Genomic DNA, 25,449 nt, shown 5'->3' with positions numbered 1-25,449 from the left:
GATATAGGCATTCGAGAAGGCAGAGTTTCAAACAACAGAACACATCTATGCACATATCACCAGATATTAAGCCTGTTGTCAGTATCACCCACCTACGTACCTGCCTAATGCACCACTCTGTTAAACAAGATGGTGTTAATAAACATTGCATTTTTGCATCAATTTTGTTTTAACTTTATTTGTAGCAGACTTGGCTTCAATGATATTCCATGCATTTTGTTGCTACCCATTATGGTATGTCTGTCTGAAATTAAAATACGTTCACAGATACACTAGCACCCTGAAATGGTTTCTTGATTTGTTTTATGAGTGCTGTATAAAACTTTACGTACATTGAAACAATGAAGTGTTCCAGAATCTGATCGAACACGGGGCCTGATTTAGAGTTTGGCAGATAGACTGCTGTCCCGTCTACCGCATTGCAAGTGCCTTATATTCTATGGCAGGGGATATCCTTCACGTTTGTGATGAAATATCTCATCTGCCTCACTCTAAATCAGGCCCATGATCTCCATTTAACACCTGAGACTTTGATTAACTAAAAGCAAATGAACCATGCAATGAGTAAAACAAAAAAACAACTCCCAAGAAGGGATGAAACCCATCACAACTTGGATGAGGAACATCTGGCTGAAACTCAACTCGGAGAAAACAGAAGTCCTCTTTCCTCGGCTCCACCCTCCTGGTGGCCCCCTGCCCTCAGAAACCCACCCACCCCAACGGACCATGCACGTGACCTTGGCATCATACTAGACTCATTACCATGAATCACCAATCAATGCCGCTTCCTCCGCATGCTTCAACACTCTCCGCATACTACGCAAGACATTCAAGTGGATCCCCACCGACTCCAGGAAATTGGTCACTCATGCACTCGTCACCAGCAGACTGGATTACAGCAACATCATCTATGCCCGAATCAACAAAAAACTCCTCTGCATACTACGACCGTCCAGAGCACCTGAGCTAGACTAATCCTCGATATCCCACTGCACAACTACATCACCCACCACCTCCACAGGCTCCCCGTCAAAAGAATAACTTTCAAGCTGCTCACACATGCCTACAACGCCCTCCACAACACCAGACCCCAATACCTCAATGACCGCATCTCCTTCCATGCCCTGAAGTGAAATCTCCGCTCAGCCGACCTCTCCCTAGCCACTGTCCCACGCTTCTATTTGACCAGAGCAGGTGGAAAGTCCTTCTCCTACCTTGCAGCCAAGATCTTGCTTGATAAGAAGGGGCAAGCATATCATATGGGCTTGCGAGCCTGCACCTATTATAGCACAGTCCTACACCTATTAAGGTACGGGCCTCACAACCAAGTGGGGTTAAAATGCTGGTCTTCCAGAGTTTATAGTGACCATCTCTAAAGTTGTTCTTAATATTACTTATTATAAATGGAAAGTTTAATTTTTTATCAATGTCACTTCTTTGAAGGCCCTTATTCTGATTTTTGTTATGTGCGTAGCTGAAAACAAATGATGTAAGCCATATGACTGCCTAATAGAATGTGAGGAAATGTGTTTAGAGGGCAAATCTGGGCTACCGCTGAAATTCCAGCTGTGACGTTGTTCCTTGATTAGGGTTGATGCAAATGACCTTTCTAAATTAGAAACAATGCATTGTGTAGCTGATTGTTTTGAAAGGCACCCACCCTCTCTACAGTCTGTCATTAGAATATCACATTCTAAAAGAGAATAAATGCATAACGTATACACTGTCACATATATGTGCATACAGCATGGTTCTACAAGCTGAGTTCCCATAATGTAAATCTTTTAGGAGAAGATCATGTGATTGATAGTGCAAAGAGATTAGTTTTGAGATTTTTACTGTATGCAAGCACAACGACTTTGGCTCTAGTGATAACTGAGGTCCATTTACATAGCTTAGGTTCTTGGACTACAAATTGTCACACTCCTATAAAGTTGTGCCAGACAAGAAGGCTCTGGAAAATCTTTGTTGCAAAAGATTGCAGGGAACAACTGTGAATGTAGCTCAGAAGTTTAATTACAAGTTGACTTAGTGCCTCTCCTTGGAAACACTTGTCAGTAAGGCAGTGGGTCTTGATAAATACTGCTCTTGAGCCATTGGGTTTGACAGGACAGAGTGACATAGTGTAACTGAGGCATATAGTTAATCATTCTTCACACTACTGGTGAAGGGTCACCCGTGAGGTTGAGAGGAATGTTGCATCTGAACGGGCATTAATTGTGCTAGAATGCTTTTAACTGAGAGACAATCTGTGCATTGAAGTACATTTTGGAATTGAAGACGACACCTAAGCCTTTATATTGAATTCCATTGAATGGCATTAGTATGTGGGTAGTCTAAAGAACTCTTTTGATCCATGTGCACACTGGAAACATTTAGAAATGTACTTCTACTAAGCAAAGAAATAAATCCCTTTCCAGGGTGGGAAGGGAAAAGAGAATACCCCCAAACCAGGCGGGAGACCAGGAAGGGTATTTTTTCAACTGGAAAAATGCTACTATCCACATGGACAAAAAATGAATAGAAAAAAGTGCAAAAGCACACATATGAAAGCATTTCCCTAAGCACATTGTTTACCATTTGGCATGCAGAAATACTGTCACAAAGTTTGTAAGTCAGAGTTTTTCAGACGTAGTCTTGAATTGGAAACCTGCGATTTTCATAGGTTCCCAGGCATACTCTAGAAAACCTTTTAGAGCTCCCCAGAAATTTGTAAATACTCAGCTTTGCATGGTGATATGCTTCTGAGTGAAGGTGTTGTGAATCAGGTCACCAGTCTTTAGCTTTAGCATCTGTAAGAGAGAATACACACTCATGTAATGATCCATGCACAGTGTACCAAGGTCATCAGTAGGTACACGTCTAGGAGGCATGCATCCCTTGCAGATATCATTATGGGCCCGAGTGGAAGGGAGGTAATCCCCATCTCCACCCCGGGGATTTGGGAAGAGGGACGTTGAGGTGTGGAGTGATGTTGTGCAGACCCATAGCAGAAATATACATCACTGCATCAATAGTGTAGTGAGTTCACATTCCTGCAGGCTATGGTACCCTACCTGCCAGAGAAGATCTATGGGAGCAGGCTGGGCAGGAGATGTTCCACTTGTATGTTGTAACTAGGGAGGAGGTGGTTTGGGGAATGGGAAGATGAATATGCGATGTTTTAGAAATGGGGGTCTCTAGTTGACACCAGTAAGTACCTTTGTCCAAGTAGGGACCCTTGCTCCTAGCCATTGTAAGGGGGATATACACTCCAGAATAACCCCTGCTCACTCCCTTAGTAGCTTGGCATGAGCAGACAGGCTTATCGCAAAGGCAATGTGTAAAGTATTTTTACTCAAAACACACAGTAATACAGTGATAACACCACAAATGGACACCACACTAGTTTAGAAAAATAAAGTATCTGTATCTAAACTCAACAAGACCAAAATGACAAAAACCCAACATACAGGTATAAGATATGACCTTAGAAAAGTTATTGCAAAAATAAAGCTTGTAGAAAACAAATAGCTCCACCTGGGGCAATTTCGACGTCATGACAGCAATAAATCCAAAGTGCAACACCGACCGCGAGGAGCACAGCGTCGAGCATGGAGTAATATGGACCCCCAAACAAACAGTACCTTGGAAATGAACTCCATGATGATGCACGGCATCATGGAGGTGAGGCGTCTGTGCCAAGTTCGACGCGGTGTCCCTGGCAGCCACGGGGAGGTGAGGTGTCATGTCCGTGAGGAGACAATGTGTCGAACCCAGGACAGGGGAAAACAGTTGCGTTGGCGGTGAGGCATCAGTTCCGGTAATGATGCAAAGTCAGCGAGTGCGTGGAGTCACCCTCGGCGGTTATCAGCTCCGCCACAATAAAACGATGCAGGCACTGGCGAAGACAAAGTAGGTATGAGTGCTGGCGTCGGGAAATGCTGATAACTGCTGGCGTTGGCAGGCATCATAGGGCATCGGAGCTGCGGTGCAGGCCAGGCGGTGCGTCGTTCACTTCAGGAGAGGTGCCCCTGGCCTTGGTGCAGATCGCTGCATCCCAGTGGCGTCGCTGAGAGCGTCAAAGACAGATTTTCTTACTTCTCTTAGGTTTCTTCCAGCTCCCAACAGCAGGAACAACCTGCAGAGGCCCAAAACTGGAATAGATACTTCCTGGCAGGTCAGAGCTCATAGGAAAGAAGTTCTACGGAGCTGGGGGTGAAGTCTTTGTGTCCCTGAGACTTCAGAACAGGAGGCCAGCACACACAGGCCCTTGGAGATTCTTATTTAAGCAGGTTCACAGCAAAGTGCCAGTCTTTGTCCTTTCCTTGGCAGAAACAGCAACAGTAGGCCAACCCCACACAGCACACAGCAAAGAGGCAGTATTCCTCCTCACAGCTCTCCAGCTCTTCTCCTTGGCAAAGGTTCCTCGAGTCCAGAAGTGATCTGAAGTTCTGGGGTTTAAGATCCACTACTTATACCCCATTTTGTTTTTGTTCCCTTTGTGCAAGGGTCTCTGAGCCCAGTCCAAACCAGTTCTGTCCTCACTGTTGCAGTATGACCACAGGGGGTGGAGACAGCATTGTGCAAGGGAGATAGGACCTATTCAGGTGCAAGGAAATCTCCTCCCACAACTTTAAATGTAGCCAAGACCCATTCAGCTCAGCTCTGAGTCATCCAGGAAGGGCCAGGCACAACTAAACACCCCGAGTGGCTGTCTACAGTGAATGCACATCTCCATTCCCTGTCACTCCAAAACCAGACAGTCAATCCACAAACAGGCAGAGACACACAGAATGGTTAATCAAGGAAATGCCTACTTTCTAGAAGTGGCATTTTCCAACACATAATTTAAAAACCATTTTTACTAAAATATATGTGATTACATTCTGAGTTTAGAGAGCCTAAACTTTCGTTTTCCGTTTTGTCCCAATGGGAAGTTATACTCGTAAGATGTTGCAAAGCATCTCCCATTCTATCCTATGGGGCAGATGGCATTTCAATGGTGAAAAATGATATTGGTAGTATTTCACTTTCAGGACATGTCACACACAGTAGTGCATGTCCTACCTTTCACATACACTGCACCCTGCCCATGGGGGTACCTTGGGTCTACCATATGGGTGCCGTATATGTAAGAAAAGAGAAGGTTAGGGCCTGGCAAGTGGGTGCACTTGTCAGGTCAACTTGAAAGTTTAAAACTTTGCACAGACACTGTAGTGGCAGGTCTGAGATACCTTTTCAGGGCTACTCATGTGGGTGGCACAATCAGTGCTGCTGGCCCACTAGTAGCATTTGAGTTACAGGCCCTGGCACACTCAATGCACTTTACTAGGGACTTACCAGTAAATCAAATATCCCAATCAGGGAGAACCAATCGTAATAATTTACACAGGGAGCATATGCACTTTAGCACTGATCAGCAGTGGTAAAGTGCCCAGCATCCTATAACCAACAAAAACAGGTCAGAAAAAAATAAGAGGAAGAAGCAAAACATTTGGAGATAACCATGCAAAAGGGGACAAGTGCAACAGGGGGTACGCTGGAAAGAGGAATTAGGGAAACAGAGTGGCAGAATGGAGAACCATGAGATAGGTCTGGTCCTGTGGACAATCGTGTGAAGCAGCAGAGAACACAATTTAGAGCAAGTGAGTAATTTAGGACTTACCATCGCACAAAAGTTTATTGTTGATGAGCATAAGGTGGGGGGATATGTAGTAAGGGAAAGCTGTTTAATGGGTGGGGATTGGAAGCTTTAGTAGTAGTTGTTAAGGTGTTGCTTAGGGTGCAATAGTATGCGCAGTTCATCCGAAGGGAGTAAGGGTGTCAGCCCACCTTGCCCCAATAAAAACTGCCCTTTGCACAACCTCTGCAGATTGGCTTGAGTGAGTCCCCTCCCAATTGCCCTCCTTTTTATGCTTTCCTTGTTACTGAACATGGCAAAGCCAGTACTTACAGCCAGATGTTTGTTAGCTGATTCTCACAAAGAAACATTAGTCTATGTTGTAGAGAATTCTGTCAATGCTGGGTAATGCTAGCTCGATTTGCTTTCGTCTTTTTCCAAGATGAACCCGGAGAGATCCCTTCAACTTTCATTAATTTACATTAATTAATTGATCCAGCGGTGGTGGGCTAAGATGAATGAGTCACCTATTGTAATGTCAGAGTGTCGCTGCGATGGTAAGGTCCAGTGCGCCTTCTTCATTTCCCGCTCCCCTCCCACGCCTCTCAGCACTCTGCTGTGTGTGGGCTGCGTCTGCCCACCCTCTGTGTCAGGCCTGCATTCTACAGTTTTGCACAGATACGTTTAAATTCCCTACTGTTTTCTTTTTTAACCCCTCAAGCCTCGGCCCAGTGCTATTTGAGTGGCATTTCTGTTTTAAACGCTGACAAAGCTGTCCAGCAGAGGGAGTGAAAGGAACACTCAGAAAGGAGAAAACGAGGTCAAGGAAGACAGAAAATGAACAGGACTAGGCAGGCTGGTGTCAGGGGAGAGATGGGAACAGAAAGGGCCCGGGCGCTGATTAGAAGAAGCGAATGAACAACCGAGGCACAGTTGAGAAAGCATTTTAAATGCATCCACCAGATGGATGCTTTATGGAGTTTCCTTGCTCCTCTTGTAAATACTACTGCCCTTCTATAAACTAATTCAATTCCCCATTGTACTGGGCGATATTGTAATTATTTGTACCTTCTTCTTTAAAAGTGCGCTCAGCCCGGGGATATCAGGCTGTGCAAAAAGGAAAACTACGGTTGAGTCAGATGTTTACTAAAGAACAGCTCCGCTGCCAAATTAGAACATATTATACATGAGTGACAAAGTAGGGCGTCAGCAGAAGGAAGGATTAGGAGAGAGAAACAAATGCATTAGTAATCTCAATGGAAAGAGAACGAATGGCAGTCTGCAAGGAAAAAAGCTAGGAATGTGTGGGAAGAAAGCAAACTTAGCGCCTTAGTTAGAGTTTAGTGGACGGAATACTCTGCCATAAACCTGGCAGATGTCCTGTCCGTAGTGTTTCTGGTGCATTATAGTCTAATGGACATTCGTAATAGAGCAGGTGAGATATCTGCCACGTTTTGAAAGAGTATCCAGTCCTCCAGACTCTGCATAAAGCCCAAAATATTCATGGAACTAACGTATGCCTAGCATGAAGAGGACACTAAAGGGAGAGGAAGCAAATATAGGGTGCTTGAGAGGGAAATAAAGTGATACCAAAGGGGATGATGGACGGAGTGCTAGAACAAATCAAACACTCACCCCCAGTCAACTGATCTGGGTTTAATCCATCATCATTCTTTAGCTCACTCCACCACCCCAGTTCAGACATGGCCATATGCAAATCAGTCTGACCCTGTGCCTCATGGGAACAGTCCAGCCCGAACTGTCAAGCCGTGTCTTCCCTGGCCCGAAACAAGCATCCTGGGACCGGTTTCGGGTTCATAACCCTCGTCAGCCAGGCTATCTTGAATCCAGTGGCAAAGTGAGGAAGGGACCCACGTCTGGGCATACCCTGCCAATTTAGGGCGAACAAAGCGATACCAAAGGGGATGATGGACGGAGCGCTAGGGCAAATCAAACACTCACCCACCGTCAACTAATCTGGGTTTAATCCATCATCATTCTTTAGCTCACTCCACCACCCCAGTTCAGACATGGCCATATGCAAATCAGTCTGACCCTGGTATCGCTTTGAGAGGGAAATAAGGCAGGGATCACAAAGAAAAATGGAAGACAGAGATCCCATCTACCTACTGGGTAGGCTACATTTACCTCTTTTCTCAGCAGATGTCTTCTATTCCCATCTTGTATTTTCTATTTATTCTTTTTCCTGTGGTGTCAGTTATCTGTTGTTAAGTTTGAAAGCACCTAGAAGCTAGATTTTTTCTCTGGCACTTTCTTCACACTATAAAATAAATACTGCTAGTAAATATATATAAAAAAAATTGTGCCAACAATTACTGTCATTTGGGCTGAAGAAACACTTTCAGGTGAGGGTGAGGCTCGTCACAGGCCTTCTTAGTTGCTTTGTGGCCATGCCAATTAAAGGTGATTCAGCCTGCTCTGTGACTGCCATCAAGCTTTACTATCTTCATTCGAAGTAATTCCTTGGCTGTACCACATTTCACCACAGTGAGGGACTGGCAGTCTCCAACATGTCATGAATCACTCGTTTCAATAGGGGAAAATCTAACAGCAGTGTCATTCATTCACCTTTCACTCCTTGGCAAACACCGCGGTTCTGTCTTAGCAGACTGGGCATGCGCCTATATGATCCAGGGAGGTTAACAAGTTCTAAAGTCCGCCTTGACCATGAATGATCCAGGATCTGTTGCTCATCATCTTCGGTCTCATGGAAAGAGTAACACTTACTCTTCCCACTACTCAAGGAGAACAACGCAGGCCACGTCCAAAATTGAGAGACCAGCAAATCGCCCTCTTGGGTCTGCTTTCACATGCCGTTCTTTGCTTGTCCTCCTCTTTTCACCACTGCTCTTTTTAAGACTACACACCACCAAAATCCTATTTGCCTCAGAATCAACAGCTAATTAAAACGTGCACACTCCAAACAATGAGTCTAAATTCTACATATACTCCGCCTAGCTTCTGTGAAATCTGTCCTGCACCGTCACTTATTTTATTCACAATTGTCTATTGGGATCAAAGTGACCAATAACTTGTTCATCACCATCCTCTGCCACACAAGCAGCAGAATGGCTAAGAAAGTTAGATGCGCACTGATAACATCTGCAGTGATTTAAAGGCCACTTGTTTGAATCCTGCAGGATGACTCAGCCTTCCATCCTCCACATATCGGTAAATTGAGTACCTTTAAATTGGGCATTACTACCATCTAATACTTATAATGCTTAGAAACATCAGAAGTTTCATATGAAGTCCTATAAACAAACAACAATGAAATAACAACAACCTGACACCTAATATAATAACACAGGGGCACAGCCCAACAAGAATTCCATGAGTAAGAGAGGCAGACAGACGATAAGTCGTTTACTTTAAGTATATGATGTAGCATGAACATAGCTCCAAGCAGTGAAGCTGGTGTAGAACGAGCCTTCTGACCTCATCAGGGGCATCTCAAACCCTGGAAACATCTGTGGGTGTGTAGGGCACTACATTCTTACATGCCATCATTCTTTGACATTATGCTTCTGTTTGACCTTGTACAGTGTTCTTCTGCTTTTTGGATTAAGTTCGCACTACTGAAATACCACATACATACATGCATTCCACAAAAAATATGTGATAGGGACTTAGGGCATGTGAAGCAGTACTAAACTGCACACTGTAGATTGTCTTTTACACCATTCACATCTATAATTAGAGGCACAAGGAGATAAAGTAATTTTCCCTGAGTAAAAGTTTTGGGATAAGTAAATAGGATTTAGAATCAGGGTTAGAACCCAGATTTTCAGTCTGCAAGCCAGATAACTGAGCCACCAGTTCAAATGCAGTAACAGAAACTGGCAATTGCACCAACAGTACAATCAGATTCCTAAATTAAACGAACAGAAGAAAATTACCTGAGTTCGCTGTAAGTGTATAAATGGAATTGCACCTTTAAACATTGCATTTCATTGGAAACCTTTAGACTTCAGATTATACGTTGCCACAGCAACTTGCTTCAATACTCCACAATGCCCTTTGCTTCCAGTTTCTCTCTGTAAACACGAGTTGGAGTATTGCATCTGCAGACACGAAAGCGGTGGGAGATGGGGAACACATACCTCTAGCTCAAAGTTGCACGGTGGTTTTTATTTAGGATGGTAGTTGTAGTTGAGGACCCTGCATGCACATAATACTAAAGGGAAATTGTTGCTGTTTATAAAAAAAATAGCTTGTCGTGTGGAACATACATCTAAGATCATCATGGATATATATAGTGTGTTAGTGACACCTGATGCTGCCAGAGTCACTTACAGAACAGGTAGGCGTAGGGTTTTCAAAGGAGCAAATACAACACATTTCCATGTGGGGGTGGCAGATTCCTTTCTTGGCTTCTTAAAAATTAATATGCAGTAAAATTTCTCATTTAGACTCCACTTCACCAAATGCTAAATGTTTTGGGGGCAAAACTAATATGAAACTCTCTGAATAGTGGCTATGTTCAGACTTAAGTTTGAGACTGGGTCTCCATACAATACTTCAGATGCAGAGGGCATTTAGTGCTAGACAGAAATAGGGGACATGGATTTTCAAACCATGAAATCAACTTGATTGGAATTCAGGCTAAAGTGTAATAAGTTGCCATTGAAATAGTGATTCTTTGACTTGCTGGCAAGAGATTCCTCTCAAGATGGCTCTGCTTCAGCTGGCTTGGTGTTAACTGGCTCAAATTCTTCAGCTACTTAGTCCAGAAAGCTGAGATCGGAGTTTCACTTGTCACGATAATTACAATTGGGGTCACCAGTAGCTCTTGGCAGGATTGTCTTAAGCATAAAACCTTATGTAAAACACATCATCCACAGTGCACCATAGTGAACACTTGTAGCGTGCACATATTAGAGAAATCTCATGCCATCCAAAATGCATACAACCATTACAGAACATATGGATGCAACTTCCTGAGGGGATGCAGACCAACCCACATCATAACATCAGGGCACGAACTATAGCAAGCTGGGTAAAGCACCAAGAAAACAGGAATCACCAACTCATTACCATATGCAGCCACTATCTCCCCCCTGCTTAGGCTTTAGGGCGCCTACAACCGTGCATCTGGTAGTTTCAGGAAATTTCAATAGCGGGGGAGGGGTGGACAGCCCTTCCTCGATGCGGCAACCTCTCCGGGATCCCACTCACCGGACTTGTTCAGGGCAGCTGCCCACTACAACATGGGGCAACTGCCGTGCCAGGCCAGTGGAACGGTCGTTCTTGCAGCCTCCTACTGCTTCATTTCAGGCCATTTCCCGTTATCGTGCAAGCAGCGGCTACGCCCGGGCACCTGAAGAGCCTCTCCTTGCTGTCTCGGGGAAGGCGTCCCTGCTGCCATGCGTGGCCCACCAGCCACCTGGCTGTGATGTCAGGGACTCCCGGCAGCTGCGCTGGTTGCCCAGCAATGCCAGTGCAACCTCGCGCTCTAAGGACTCGGGTGGGGCTGCACTGGCTTCAGCGGCTGCTCCCTTCGCCCTGGTGAGGCGCGGTCCCTCTCACCGGATGCCCACGGAATCCACAAGGCCCGACTGGTCTCGCTTCTGACCCTGCCCACAACCAGGCTGAGGAAACCTGCGGCCTCTCCACTTCCTCACAGGAGCCCCGCCCACGATCAGGTGTCCTCTGCCTGACTTCTTGCGCTCTGGTGACCACGGAGGGAAATCTCCATCGGGTTCGGCAGCATCCTTACCACAGAGTGACGGCGCTCGCTGACCTCACGGCTGGAGCCCACCCCTCGGTCTCCTGGAACTCAAATTGACACACCCAACATGCACTTCCCTGGCCACAGTGCTCCTGCAGGCTGTCTCCTTCCTTGTCACTCAGAGTGAACCCACCCCGTGGACCGTAGACTAAATTACAGTGCTCAACCCGTGCGCTCAGAGAGCAATAAAAGTCCAAATTCACACAAAAGAGAGTGGGACACAGGCAGGCCAGCACACAGGGTCCCTCAGCAGACCTTACAGCCTCCCCAGCGGCAGCAGGCTAGTCCCAAGTGGCTGTTCCTCCTGGCACACTGCAGTCCACGCAGTCCCAAGTAAGCACACAAACATGGGGTCACAGCCCCAGTAATTATAGGGCATATGTCTTTGTTCTCCCCTGGCCTAGGGCTCTAAGCCCAGTCCAAATCAGTTCTGGGGGGCCCTTAAAAATCTCCTCACAGTGCACAACACTCCCTATTGTAAGTGTAAGCCCTGGCCCCAGACACGCCACAGGGGGCAGAGCCATCATGGTGGAAGGCAGGCACAGCCCTATACAGGTGCAGGTGCTACTCCTCCCACCACTCCAAATGCAAACCAGGCCTATTCAGCTTATCGCCGACTCATCCAGACTCTCTGGAGCCACTAAACCTTCCCAGCCCCTATCACTTCAAGGACAGACAGTCAATACACAACAGGCAGGCACATAGACACATCGCACACAGAAATGCCTACTTCTAAAAGTGGCATTTCTAAAATAGTGATAATAAATATGTGAACACCAATATGCAGCCTTTATCACCAAAATTCCAACCATACCAAACTGGATCATGCTACCCCTCTCCGATCAGGAATTACCCCTGAAGCACATATCAGGGAATCCCCAATGCATCCCTATGAGAGGGCAGCCTCACAGCAGTGAGAAACCAAATAGGCTGTTTGTCACTACCAGGACTTGCCACACAGTTAAGGCACATGTCCTACCTTCTACCTACACCACACCCTGCCCATAGGGCTAGCTAGGGCCTACCTTCGGGGTGACTGATATGTAGTAACAGGGGAGTCACTGACGTGGCAACCAATTTATGTGCCACGTCACAGCGGCAGTAAAATGCGCGCGCAGTCCCTGCAGTGGCAGAGGTCTGAGACAGGTTTGAAAGGCTACGCTGGTGAATGGCACAAGGCGGCGCTTCAAGCATACCAGTAGCATTTAATTTACTGGCCCTGGGTATATGAGATACCACTTTACAAGGGACTGACGGGTAAATTAAGTATGCCAAACAGGTGTAGACCAATCTTACCAAGTTAACAACAGCGAGCACATACCCTTTAGCACTGAACAGCAGTGATAAAGTGCCCAGAGTCAGAAAACCACCAACAATAGGTCAGAAAAAATACAGGAGGAACGCAAAAAGTTCTGATATGACCCTGCAAAAAGGGTCAAGTCCAACAAGCTGTTAGAACAAATAGTGTGGATGCATACAGTGTCCAAGGATGAGAATGTGAAAAATTCTGCCTCAGCTCTCATTGGAGTCTGGCCAGCTCCGTTGAGTGATCTTGACACAGAGAGTGTAGCCAGAACCTACAGTGCAGATGAAGAGAAGGGGAGTTTTTAGAAGCCTCTCTCCGTGTTAGTAAAAACTATAAAGACGAGGACATCTTGGCGCTATGACTGGGTGTGGATGCACTGCTCATGCTTCTTGTGCCTGGTAGAGACCTCCCTGCTTGAGAATGTCAACCGGTTCCCCAGTCGTGCTGGCAAGGATGATGCTAAACACACAGCTGGTGAAGTATTCCAAGTTCTAGTTACTCATTCTTGTGTACATGCAGTAACCTTTCTGTGCATTTATTCTTGTGTACATATATTCACTATATGCATTTATTTTGCATGTGCATTATTGCCTTTTGATATATGGAAACTTGCTGACATAAATATTTCCCTCTACTTGGCAAATGAGTGTTGAGCTTTGTTTATGGTGTATTTTGGTATTCTAAAGTGTGTAGAGTCCGATTTTGAAGAGTGTTCATGTTGTGTCCTGGTATTTTGAAGTCTTGCTCAGGTGTTCTGAAGACAAAGCAAGACAGCTGTGAAGGCACTAAAGTGCTCCTTCTTAGAGTTAAACCCTGTTGCCTTCAAAGTTAAACTGAAGACACGCAATTGATGGACGGAATGTTGAAGTTGAAGTACTAGGCTGTAGGTAGGCACTTGCGGTTCTAAGGTATAGATTGTAATCGAGTACCTATTGTATGTGCAGGGGAAGAGATGTTAGGTCATTGGTAGCAGAAGTAAGAGAAACTAGTGCAAAGGTAGGGCTAAGGGCACTCTGTTATAGATAGAGGTAATGCGTTAGGGTATAGACAGTTGCCGAGATACTAGGGAATGGGTAGAGTTAGAGGTAGAATGCACTACACAGGAGTAGAGGTATGTAGAGATATGGAGGCAGAAGTAGGAATAGAGGTACTGTTGTGTAGGTGGGGGTACTGAGGTACAGGCACTGGTATATATGTAGAGAAGAGTTAAAAGGGTTTAGAGAGAAGTGCAGATACTAGGACGTAGGCAGGGGTTGGGACATCTGATGATGCTTCCACCCCACCTCTACCCCTCCTATATAGGAGGGGTAGAGGTGGGGTGGAAGCATCATCAGTGTATAGGCAGGGTATGGGGTATGCTAGGGTATAGGCTGAAGTAAGGATGTCTGGGTAGAGGAGGAAACGTTTATCAATAATGCAAAACACTAAGGTTTTTGTCAGTATATACATTTGTACTTTGCTGTGAGTAGTGCATACATTTCCCTTGTTAGTTCGTTTGCTTATCCAGCATTTATTTGATGCATTAGCAACCCATTCCTCAGTACTTCGTACTTTGACCTACAGTGAAGCAGCGTCACTCCAGCACAAAAGGTATCATCCCTGGCCAGCACCTTCTTTCTTCTTTATGGTAATAAATCTCCTTTACAACCTCCTTGCTTCAGTATGAGCATTACCACCTCAGTGGTCATCAAACTAAACACCCAAATGGGCCTAGTTTGAGCCCATGCTGAATAATGTTTGGGAACATAAATAAGGATATTTGCCCTCCTGACGTCTTTAATTGGAGACAAATAGCTGCCTAGATATTGCCTCTGCTTTTTTTTGCAGAGGAGCGTTCTTTTTCAGGACCTTCTGCCATTGATTTTTCTTTGATCCTTCATTTCCAGATACAATGTGAGCCACCAGGTGATCGACTGCACCAACAGGTCACAAACTTCCCCACTTCACACTGCCACCCTCCTCTAGCAGGCCGCGATTGGTCATGGGTTCCACCCCCAGCACTTAAAATCTGTATATTTTAATTGTTGTATAACTTCATCTTTTGGCTCAGCCACCCAGTGTGGAAGAAGCTTCACTCTGAACTCATTAATGGTCTAAACTGTCTTTCCTACTGTCAGGCTCATTTGTACTGTGTTCAGCGGCCAGTACAAAAGTCTTTTTCCACTCCATTGCACACAGACGCTCTTACCCAGCCCCCCATCATTCTCCATCCTAATGTCCAGACCAGAGCTCAATTTTTCAAATAGCGAATCAAGGTAGAATTAAAAAACATTTGTAAACTATCAGGTTCAGTTGTTTTTAATGATGTGACTTTAGACAATCTGGGTGTGTTATATGTTTGAAGTTTGCAGCTCTATTTTTAATTTTATATGATATTTAAATAAAATGCAATATCAAAAGAGCAGTAAAAAAAAAGCATGTGAAAGAGAACATGCATACATCAAACACATAACACATCCACAAGGGACAGAGGGAAGAGGAAAATAAAAAAGGGAACACACTGACAAAGAAGAGAGCCGGGATGTAAAAGAATAAAAAAGGTAAATGGCTGAATGGCTGAGACTTTCTGATGGCAGATAAAGGAAGAATGAGGAGGAATCAAGACTATGCAGCCATGGTATTTGGCACGCCTGAAATTTGATAGTGCTTGCTGTAGTCTTGGAAACTTAACTTTGAGCCTGGCACTGATTATTTTACAAATTAAGCTCTGGTTCATTGGTGATATGACTTAAATCATATCACCAATGAACCAGAGCTTAATTTCTAAAATAATCAGTGCCAGGCTCAAAGTTAAGTTTCCAAGACTACAGCAAGCACTATCAAATTTCAGGCGTGCCAAATATTTCCTGACAATGATAAAGGCCAATGAGTTGAGACTTCCTTAGGTTTTTGGGAAGAAAGTTCAAGAATCTGAGTGTGAAACACAAAATTGCCTGAAATGCTGGATGTTTCATTATGTCTCGTTGGTGGATTTTAGCCCCAGTCGCAATTGGACAAACAAAAACGCTGAGTGTATTACGGAAGCAGGAGAGGTAGCCGAAGACAAGGCTTTTAAAAATGTTACTACAAATGTTAGTAGATATCAGTCTTTCCAAATCTTCTAGAAATAGTTGTTTGGAACCGGTCCTAATGTTTGTGGGCTCAGTGGTACACTTGCACTTATAAAATAGAAGGATTACTAAAAGGCAGCTGTGTATTACAGCCCAACATAACTGAATATATGCATAAGGAACTCAAATAAAGCAGTAGTCTTAGATGTGCAAGCAGACAATGACGTGCACAGTTTTCACTGTGTCCGAATGTGACAATTGCTTTCAGTCGTTTTTGTGATTTCTTTTCTTTAAAAGAAGGACCTACTTACTATTTCCTCTCTGTTGTACTTTACAGTTTGTGCAAGGGGCGGACTCTATACTCTGTAGTGAGAGATGCCAAAATCGTCCTGGATGTAAATAAGACCAGACAGATCGCTCAAGAAATCGTAAAGGTAAGCAAGGGACATGCTCTATTTGAAGACATAAATGTTAAAGCTGGAACTATGTTTAAATATTTCTTCCGTTTTGCAGTGTACAAAGTAATTTGTATAGCAAGCACATTCTGCCATACATGATTGTGTTCTAACGCTGAATATTGTGGAATTTTGGACTTTTAGCCTATACTGTTAATTATTGTACCACACCATCCACAGTTCTATACAAACCTTAAATGATTGGTGATGTTTGTCACATTTTGAAAAACGTGTACCAGATGAATTTGAGTGTAGTACTTAGACATGGTTAGCAGGTGCATTTATACACATGGATACCCAACATGTTTTTTGTATATTGTATCCACATTTGCATTACATGTCTTTTGTAACTCGTTTAACACGCCACTCTTTCGCCGACATTCCTGAACGATGTATATTTCATTCTAAAAGGCTATTTTTCCAGTACCTGTTGCATTTTATTTGTAATTAAGGTTTACTTTCATTCTGTACAATATGCAAGTGCTAAACTCATGCAGGTGTTTTGAATTTTAAATCAGAAATATGCTTTTCTGGTCTATGAGATTATTGTAAAGCGAAAAGCTTTGTGGCTGCCCCTAATAGCTTTAGCAACAAAACTGCATGGAGCAAATGATAAACATACATGTGTTGTCTAGTACAAGACATAGTTTGTTGAGCAGGGGATGTCACATCAAGCAATATCAGCAGGTAAGGTCTCCATGCAAAGACCGCATCTCTATCCCCCTTGGGTTTCAGTACTCAGATGTAGACAGGAGGGATAGTTGGATGTATGATGGGAGGATTTGAACAGATTGATGGGGCAGTTATCTTGTCTCGCTAATATGCTGAAGGTTCATCGAGCATCTTGTGGAATTGTAGCCCAACTTTCAGTGAAATTCTGCTACCGTCTCCAAGGAGGTCTTTCATTGTGCCAAACACAATGGTGAATCTGCCACTGTAGATGTGGTAGCTTAAATGATGCAAGCTTGGGTGGTGTTAGCACTACACTTTGACAGACACAATGATGGACACAAACAGTAATCTGGCAGCGGGATGACCATTTTCATAGCTCAAAATTTGGTGGCTAAGATGCCGGAGTTTCAGACAGACATAGGCAATGGATGTATGGGTGCAGGGGGCTGCAGCAACACTCAGAGGGTGAATGAGCAATAATTATGCCTTTAAATTTTATTTTTATGATGTCACATTTGCTGTTAGTTCAAAGAGAGAGGCTTAATGTCAGGCTATGTCTTCTGACACATTGATGCTTATTCTTTTAGCATTGACATTGGTGTATACCTTTTTTATCTGCCTGCAAAATTAGAGGATTCAATGTTAGAGGATTTTGTAAAGTGAACTATAGGACAATCTTTCTGGGGTACAAGGACTGTGAGAGGATAGGCTGTGTGGTCAGTTTTTTTCTAACACACAACACTTAAATTCCTGTAAATTAATTGTATAAATATTTCAAAATATGTAAGCAGTTAGCAATGCACAAATGAAACAACTTTTTTTTTCATTCTAAAGTGTAATGGAAATAAAGATTTTAATAGGACCAAAACAAATTAAAACACTTTTATTGGTGATGGGCAAATGATAACTATTAGGTGGAACGCAAGTTCCACAGATTATTAGTGAGTTGTATAATTGTAGTAGTAAAAGTGTGAAGTTTGTGGTCATTTCCGTGGAAAATTAGCTGTCTTTAAATGGCAATGCGATTCCATACTATGCTTTAGTAATATATTTGCAACACCGTGCTCCAAAATGAGTCACCGGCTACATACCACATCCCTACCACTTTCCTGCTGAATTGTCGTGTCTCATTTGCTACACTGGTTATTTGTGTGACACCTGGATTTTTCACAGTCCATATGACTTAACACTGATGGCAGCACCCCCACTCTGAAAATTGTTCCAGTACCGCTGCAGACAGAGGTTCTGTTGTGTTTTTGGAACTTTCTTCTGTAATGGCTCCTTAATATCAAGACCTTACTAGCCACAATTCAGTCAGGGATGTAGCTTGGTCAGTAAGACTGGGGGAGATGTGAGCTTCAGATTTTCTGACAATCACGCTGGCATATCACGTTAATCATTATTTGAGAAGCAGCGCATGAGGCAGACTTAAGGGTCAATGGAAAGGAAAAGGAGTGCGGATTGTGCAGGGGAAACTTAAAACACAGTATTTTGTAAAATAACCATATTTTAAGACCTTCTAAATAGAGACAAGTGTATGTGTTTGTCTGAGTGAGTATTTAAAAATCCATGGTGAAATCTGACAAACACCTTACCATACTCAAATGAAGGGTCCCGTACCGACCGTTTTATTAAAAAGTTCACTTATTAGGGGGGTGTAACAATCCAAACACACCCCCTTAGCTCCCAAATCTACGCCCCTGAATTCAGTAAAGACAATCTAAGCAAAATAGACTGTCCTCTAGGGAAAAGAGGAGTTTACAAGCAGAGTAAAATCTAATGTTTTATTAAAATGTTTACGTGAACAAGAAGTACATTCAGGCTTTACTAAATAATTAGTCATTTTAGCAGTGTTCATGAAAAGGGCCGGACTGGTTGTTTCCCCAGAACACTGTATCTATAGAAAGATGGTTTTTGAATGCCCACAGCCACCGCTAATCCTTTCATCACGTTGTCAATCAGATTTTATTGCAGAAGGCACAGCAGAGACATGAGCAGAGAGAGAAAGGGAAGATACAAATAGGAAAGGTAAAGGTCAGAAGAAGAGAAAATGGACAGACAATGAGGAGAGGAACAGAAAATGGATGTAAGGAAAGAGAGAAAAAGCTGAAGAAGGGAGCGGGGCTGGTTTGGACATTTTTGGCAGTTCTGCATTTGGTGTCCCTCTGGCCCTGGTCAGAGAGGATGATTTACTGCCTCACGATTCCGACAAGATTGCCAGGCTCAGCTCCCGCGCTTGCTGCGCTGTTCCCATTGGCGACCCAGAAGCTGAAGCAGACGGTCTTTGTTATAAGTAATAACTTTTAGTTCAACAGGGAAGATCCGAACTCAGGTTTAGAAAATGAAACACCATTTCAAAATCAAAAAGTTCCTTTCAGTGTTGATGGGTAATAGGGTATATAATAGAGTCTCTTAACCTTCTGGCTCGTATGGAAAGGAAATTCTATTTCTTACAAAGACTCTGTGACAAAACCAGCTTCTTCTGCATTGCCATTGCACCTTTCGCATGTTCTTTTTCAAATTCATTTCCAAAGTGTTTCTGCATAGAACTCATTTTTTCTTTCCTTTTTGTTTAATTTTTCACAGGATTTTACTTTTTATTGCTTTCGAGTCAAAACTACTGCTCTAATGATCACATTTTTCTGCCCCAAAACGTTTACGTCCTCTCTCTCACTCTTGCTCACCCCATTCACACATTATTCCTTCTCAACTTACATCCTTGTTATATTCATCCACCTTTTCATTTTCGTTTATTGATATCGCCCACTTCTTATTCCATGTCCCCTCTCCATCCTCCTCTTCTTTATTCTTTCCTTTTCAAAGATCAAATGATGAGGGTGGTTTTGATCATAGAGAGGATAGCGGACATTGTTTTGGACACGGAGGGCCTGTGGTCCCTCTGGGTTCCCTACAGTTTCACCAGGCCATTGGCGTAGCTAGTGGGTGGCGGTCCGCCCTGGGCGGCACGAGTTTTGGGGGCGGTGGCCTCCCCTCGCTATTACCTGCCATCTCGGGCGGCTGCTACCCCCCCCCCCCCGCTCTTCATTGCGGCCGCTGCAGGGTGGCAAACGCAGGGACCGCCAAAGGAGGCCAGAGGGCTAGCCACGCCGGTGCACCAGGCATAATATTCAGTAGAACTTTTGAATATAATATTTCTCTGACCATATGGTGTAAATTTAAAAGCTTGATGAAGAAGGGGTCCTATGTTCATCAAGTAATCCCTCTTTATGTTGGTCCGCTTGCCCATCCAACCGCTGTGGTCAGCCAAATGGGATAATAATGAATTTGATTGAAACATACATTAACTGTTGATCATAATATACACCGTTGTCTAAATGTACTTGAACAGCGCATATCTTGCATGTCACGGCTGCTTCCCTGTCATGACCCAGTCTATTTTCAGAACAGCTTTTCATTCACACTCTTTGATATCCTGCAATGAACATAGACTGTGCACGGCCTGATGGAGTAAGTGGGAAGTGTAATGTAGTGTAACAATTAAATAAAACCCTGTGATAAAAATATTGAACACAAAAATTTGATATGTTTAACGGGAACAAGAAATAATTTCGTATTGTGCCTTCAGAGAAACCATCACAGACTTAAAAATAATTTACTTACATTTCATGTCGGTAAGATTATCAAAGAGCCTGCGCGTTTTCTAACACATTTCTAAATGATAAGTGTTTGAGCCTGTTTATTCTATGCCCTTCTCTGTCTGCTGCTGCTGCCCAGTCTGTAATGTTCATTCTTTATGGAATGTCAGGGATGTCATCCTGTGTATTTCTGAATGTGAAGAGCAGTTGGAGGAGGAGAGTAATCAGAAACCTGTCAAGCTCCTGTTGGGGCATCCAGACAGGTACTTACCTGTGCTTTATTACTAAACAAGGATCTACCAGTGAACACAGCTTATTTGTACATCTTTACACTGATGATGAGTTTAATAAGACACAATGTGCAGAAGAAGAAAAAAGAAAAAAAAGATATTGCTGGATGCCCTACCATTGCCAACAAACATCTAACAGCCTATTTTCTTTGAAATAGAAAGGGGTCTCAAGATTGCAGAAGAGACCCATCGTACAATGTATAAAGTTAACAAAATAATGAGAAAGGAAAACTTTTTTGCCAGTCAGCAGGTTACTTGAACACTCAAGACCGAGGCCTGGATTTCAGCAGAGTGAAAAGATTTGTTCAGTGTGCAGAAATCCTAATTTGACAATCTGCACACTTTTCAAAAATCAGTACTAGTGTTCCGGTGAATATCCCAGCAACTGTTCAGTGATGTAATGGATGAGCTATCAAAGGCTGAGAATTATGGATGTGTGTTTCGTGGGCAGGTAGTCAGTCATAGAAAGGGAAAAGAGGAACAAGCATGTTGTTTGACTTGGCCCTTGCTAACGGGTCTGTATTCCTAATTTGTTCGTATTGGCATTAGGACTCTGTGAACTTTACCACTGTTAACCATTGTTAAAGTGCGTGTGCTCTCTCCCTAAAACATGGTAAAATCGGCCTACACCTGATTGGCACCTATAATTTACTTATACCTCCCTAGTATATGGTACTCCATGGTACCCAGGGCCTGTAAATTAAATGCCACGAGTGGGCCTGCAGCACTCATCAAGCCACACACTAAAGTAGCACTTTAGAAGTTGTCTCAGGCCTGCCATTACAGCCTCTACTGCAGTTTTAAATTGCCAATTCAACCAGGCTAAATAAACCCCTTGGCAGGCCAAAACCTACCTTTCTTATAAATATAAGTCACTGCTAAGGCATAGTGCATTATGTTTAAAAAGTAAAATGTGGAATTAAGTTTAAAATGTCTTGGTAGTGAAAACCTCATAAATTCGTTTTTCTGTGCCGTAAGGCCTGCCTCTCCCATTGGACAACATTGGCTTGCCTTATTACATTTAATAAATGCTAATGTTTTAATGGAGCTTGTATAAATGTACTGTTTAGTCTCAAATTATTTGTAAATTAAACTCCTCTTTAATAGTAAAGTTACATTTTATGTAATAGTTTGGAAAATGACAATGTTCGAAAGTAGGAATTTTCTTGTCGTAACCATTTGTGCCTCTGCCAATGACTTGGGTAGCATGACAGTGAATGGCTCTGCTTTGGGGGTTTATGTATTCCTGCCAGACAGTAAGACAAAGGGGACTAGTTGTAGGCAGGATGGGTCACTCTGCCTGGATGACTGGGAGCGGTGTTGTACCCACCCAGCCCCACTTACATTTCAAAGGGCTTTGCCTCCAGAATGCACAGAGGAGCCTGATACTAGTCTTTTGCCGCCCCAGGCGTCTTGGAGTCTTGACAGGGGAAGGGAAGAACTTTCCACAACCAGATGTGGTTGTAGCCCTGGATGTACTCTCACTTTAAAGGCTGGCATCTGGTATACATATTGGACTTTCAGAACACCACTTCAGTACACTCCTGGACCTGTGGACATCACAAGAGGAAGGACCGCATTGTTCCCTTAAATACTGACTTGCTGCTTGAGGCCTGCCTTATTTCACAGGGGACTGCCCTGCTGCTTGAGACCTGCCTTGTTTCCCAGAGGATTGCCCTGCTTCTTGAGGCCTGCCTTGTTTCCCAGAGGACTGCCCTGCGACTTGAGGCCTGAATTGTTTGCCAAAGAGTCCTCTGTTTCAGGCCTGCCCTGCTGTCTGAGAAGAAAGACTTGACCTGCTCCCTTAAACACAGGCTAACCTGAGTGACTCCAAGGATCAGTTGGCTGACAAACTGTACTGAGCAAGAGGGACACAGAAAGCTCCAGAGGCCTCCCTGCACGTGCCCACCTAACTTGCTGCAACTGCACCTCCCTGGACCTGCAACTGGGCCTTGCATGAGCCCTGCTGACCTCTAGTAGAATGCATCACTGATCTTCAAGAGGTTCCTCTGTAGGTCCTGGTCCCTTGGTTGGCATAAGTAGACACTCCTTTTCAAAAACAGGAGAAATCCTCAACTTGTGGACTCTTCGTGACTGGGACAGTCCGTGGTGACAGCCAACGTGCAGTTCCAGCAATGACCATTGGTAATGCCAACTGGTTCTTCGCACTACAGTGACAACAGTCCATGCTGCACAACCTGCTCTTTGTGCTACAGAGATTATCCTTTCCCAGCTCCTCATGGCCTCCTCTACCAAAAAACGCAACTCTTCACTCACACTTTGAGAATGTAACTTTTTCAGCAGGACTAACCTGCTCCCTGTATCCGGCCTGTTCTCCATCACGGTTGGCCTGACCATGTGCCTTTCCTCCGGTCTTGTACAAGTAGATGTCTGTGGTTGGCTCTTTAATCTTTTAGGTGCTTGTTTTTACCTTTAACTTTAAAAAATGTAGAACTCTGGTTCTACTGACTGGATGTTTGTCGATTTAGTGTCAAATAATTAATTAAAATGTTCCCTATTTTCCTAAATTGGTTTAGATTTTTCTTGTCTTGTGTTTTCACTTTATTACCGTTTGTTTGCTACATAAATACTTTACATATTGCCTCTAAGTAAAGTGTGGCTGCTTTTGTGCCAAGTTACCAGAGAGTTCAGGACAGTTTAATTTATAGAATTTTGTGGTTCATCCTGGCAAGGACTGTGGATGTCAATCAATCAATAAATCAATCAGGGAATTGTAAGCATGCTACTCACCCGTAAGGGTCTCAAGGCACTGGGGGGAGGGGAGCAGGTCCGTTCGGTCGAAGAGCCAGGTCTTGATCGTCTTTCTGAAGATGATGAACAAAAGCTAAGGTGCACTACTGTAGCATAAACCATGAATCAGATCCGTGTTCCAAGGTATATTCTTTAAAATTCTTATTTTATTCACATTGGATAAAAACGATCAGGATGAGCAAAACAGCCGACGCGTTTCGTCATAACACTCGGACTTCTTCAGGGCACAGCTAGAATGGGCGCCCATTTGTGATTTGACGGGAGACGTTCTGACGGAGCTCTTCGACTTATCGAGGTCGTACATGCCACTCTGCCTTTATCTTTGGGCCCACCGGATTTTGGTTGGACCGGGCTTCTAGTTCTATATATCTTCACTACACACTTGTGTGTATACCTCTGTGAAGGGCGCCTTGCTTGCCCGATGGAATAGCAAAGTGTACAGGAGGTACCATATCCCCGGCCGCTCTGACATGTTGTAAACAGAATGACTTCAATCCTCTTGGATTCTAGCTATGCCCTGAAGAAGTCCAAGTGTATGGACGAAACGCGTCAGCTGTTTTGCTCATCCTGATCGTTTTTATCCGATGTGAATAAAAAAAGAATTTGAAAGAATATACCTTGGAACACAGATCTGATTCCTTTTCCTTGTTTATGCCACAGTGGTGCACCTTAGCTTTTGTTTAAAATTGTGATCCTCCAGCTGTTGAATTGCACTGTGACAGTGGGTGCTTTAACAGTGTGCACACAAACTCCTGGGTATTTCCAGAATAAATATAACATATAGGGATAGCGGGTTAGGTGCTGTGTTCTAAAGGGTTCCACTGTCTAGGTTTGCGTCTTCCTGAAGATGTTTAGAGAGGGGGCGCGTCTGTCAATCGGGAGCTCATTTCAGGTCTTGCCCTCGATGTAGGAGAAAGCCCTTCCGCCCGTTCTGGGTCTGCAGATGCATGGGGTTTCGGCGAGGGCGAGTTCTGCGGATCAGAGGTTTCTCTTGGGTGCGTGGAAGGAAATTCTCTCATTCAGGTATTGGGGTCCGGTGTTGTAGAGGAATTTGTAGGCATGGGTGAGGGCGAGGGCGAGTTCTGCGGATCGGAGGTTTCTCTTGGGTGCGTGGAAGGAAATTCTCTCACTCAGATATTGGGGTCCGGTGTTGTAGAGGAATTTGTAGGCATGGGTGAGCAGCTTGAAGGTTACTCTCTTCCTGATGGGGAGCCAGTGGAGGTCTCACAGATGTTGGGTGATGTTTTCTTGTCGAAGAACGCAAAGGGCGAGTCTGGCTGTGGTGTTCTGAATGGTCTGAGTAACTACCATATTTAAATGTATTCTTGTAGCTGTATAGAGCAACATTTTGAAAGTCAGTTTTATGGAGGTACTGTATGTTTGAAAATAATGTTGTGGGAGTTGGAAGCACATGGTTACCCTAAAAAAGGGTTCAATTCAACAGTATAAGCATGGAGTGCCATATGACAGGGTGAGTGCAGAAGTGTAGAATGCATGGATCACTCTGTCACTCTATGTCAGGGTGAATGCAGCTGTGTCCTAGAACAGAGGCATTGCAGTGATGTAGGTTGTGTGGAGTACCCTAAGAAAGCATAAGTGCAGAATAGTAGAATGCCCGAGGACAGGGTGATTGCATAGGTGTGAGAAAGTGTATTACTAGTTAAAGTGGTTGGTAGTCCTCCTTAAGTAAGATTGGCACTATTTCTTAATACGTAAATGTAGGTCACAATACTTTAAACCCGAGCTCAAACCTTGGTAGTTATAGCACAGAGCAGACAGGCGTAACTTAGGGGAAATGTGTAAACGGTTTAACAGTAGCAAAATAGGTATAAAGTAGAAAAAAACACAATAAGAATCCCACTCCAAATAATAAACATAGGCTAAAATGTAATGAACAGATAGATACCAAATCCACAAAAGTCTGATGTAGGAAACCATATGATTTTTCAAAGTT

General features: G+C 43.8%; 1 protein-coding gene across 2 annotated transcripts in view; it reads left to right on the top strand.

Annotated features, from left to right (window-relative positions):
* The window catches only part of KSR2 (kinase suppressor of ras 2), a 1,474,574-nt gene that overhangs the window by 1,163,679 nt on the left and 285,446 nt on the right, over positions 1 to 25,449 (top strand). For both annotated transcript variants that reach the window (XM_085636251.1, XM_085636250.1), the window contains one exon: positions 16,048 to 16,144. In XM_085636251.1, coding sequence (XP_085492377.1) covers positions 16,048 to 16,144 — 97 coding nt within the window. The remainder of the gene's footprint in view (positions 1 to 16,047; positions 16,145 to 25,449) is intronic.

Source organism: Triturus cristatus, chromosome 11 (genome assembly GCF_964204655.1).
Source record: "Triturus cristatus chromosome 11, aTriCri1.1, whole genome shotgun sequence".
Lineage (NCBI taxonomy): Eukaryota > Metazoa > Chordata > Amphibia > Caudata > Salamandridae > Triturus > Triturus cristatus.
This window is presented reverse-complemented; position numbering and strand designations above follow the sequence as displayed.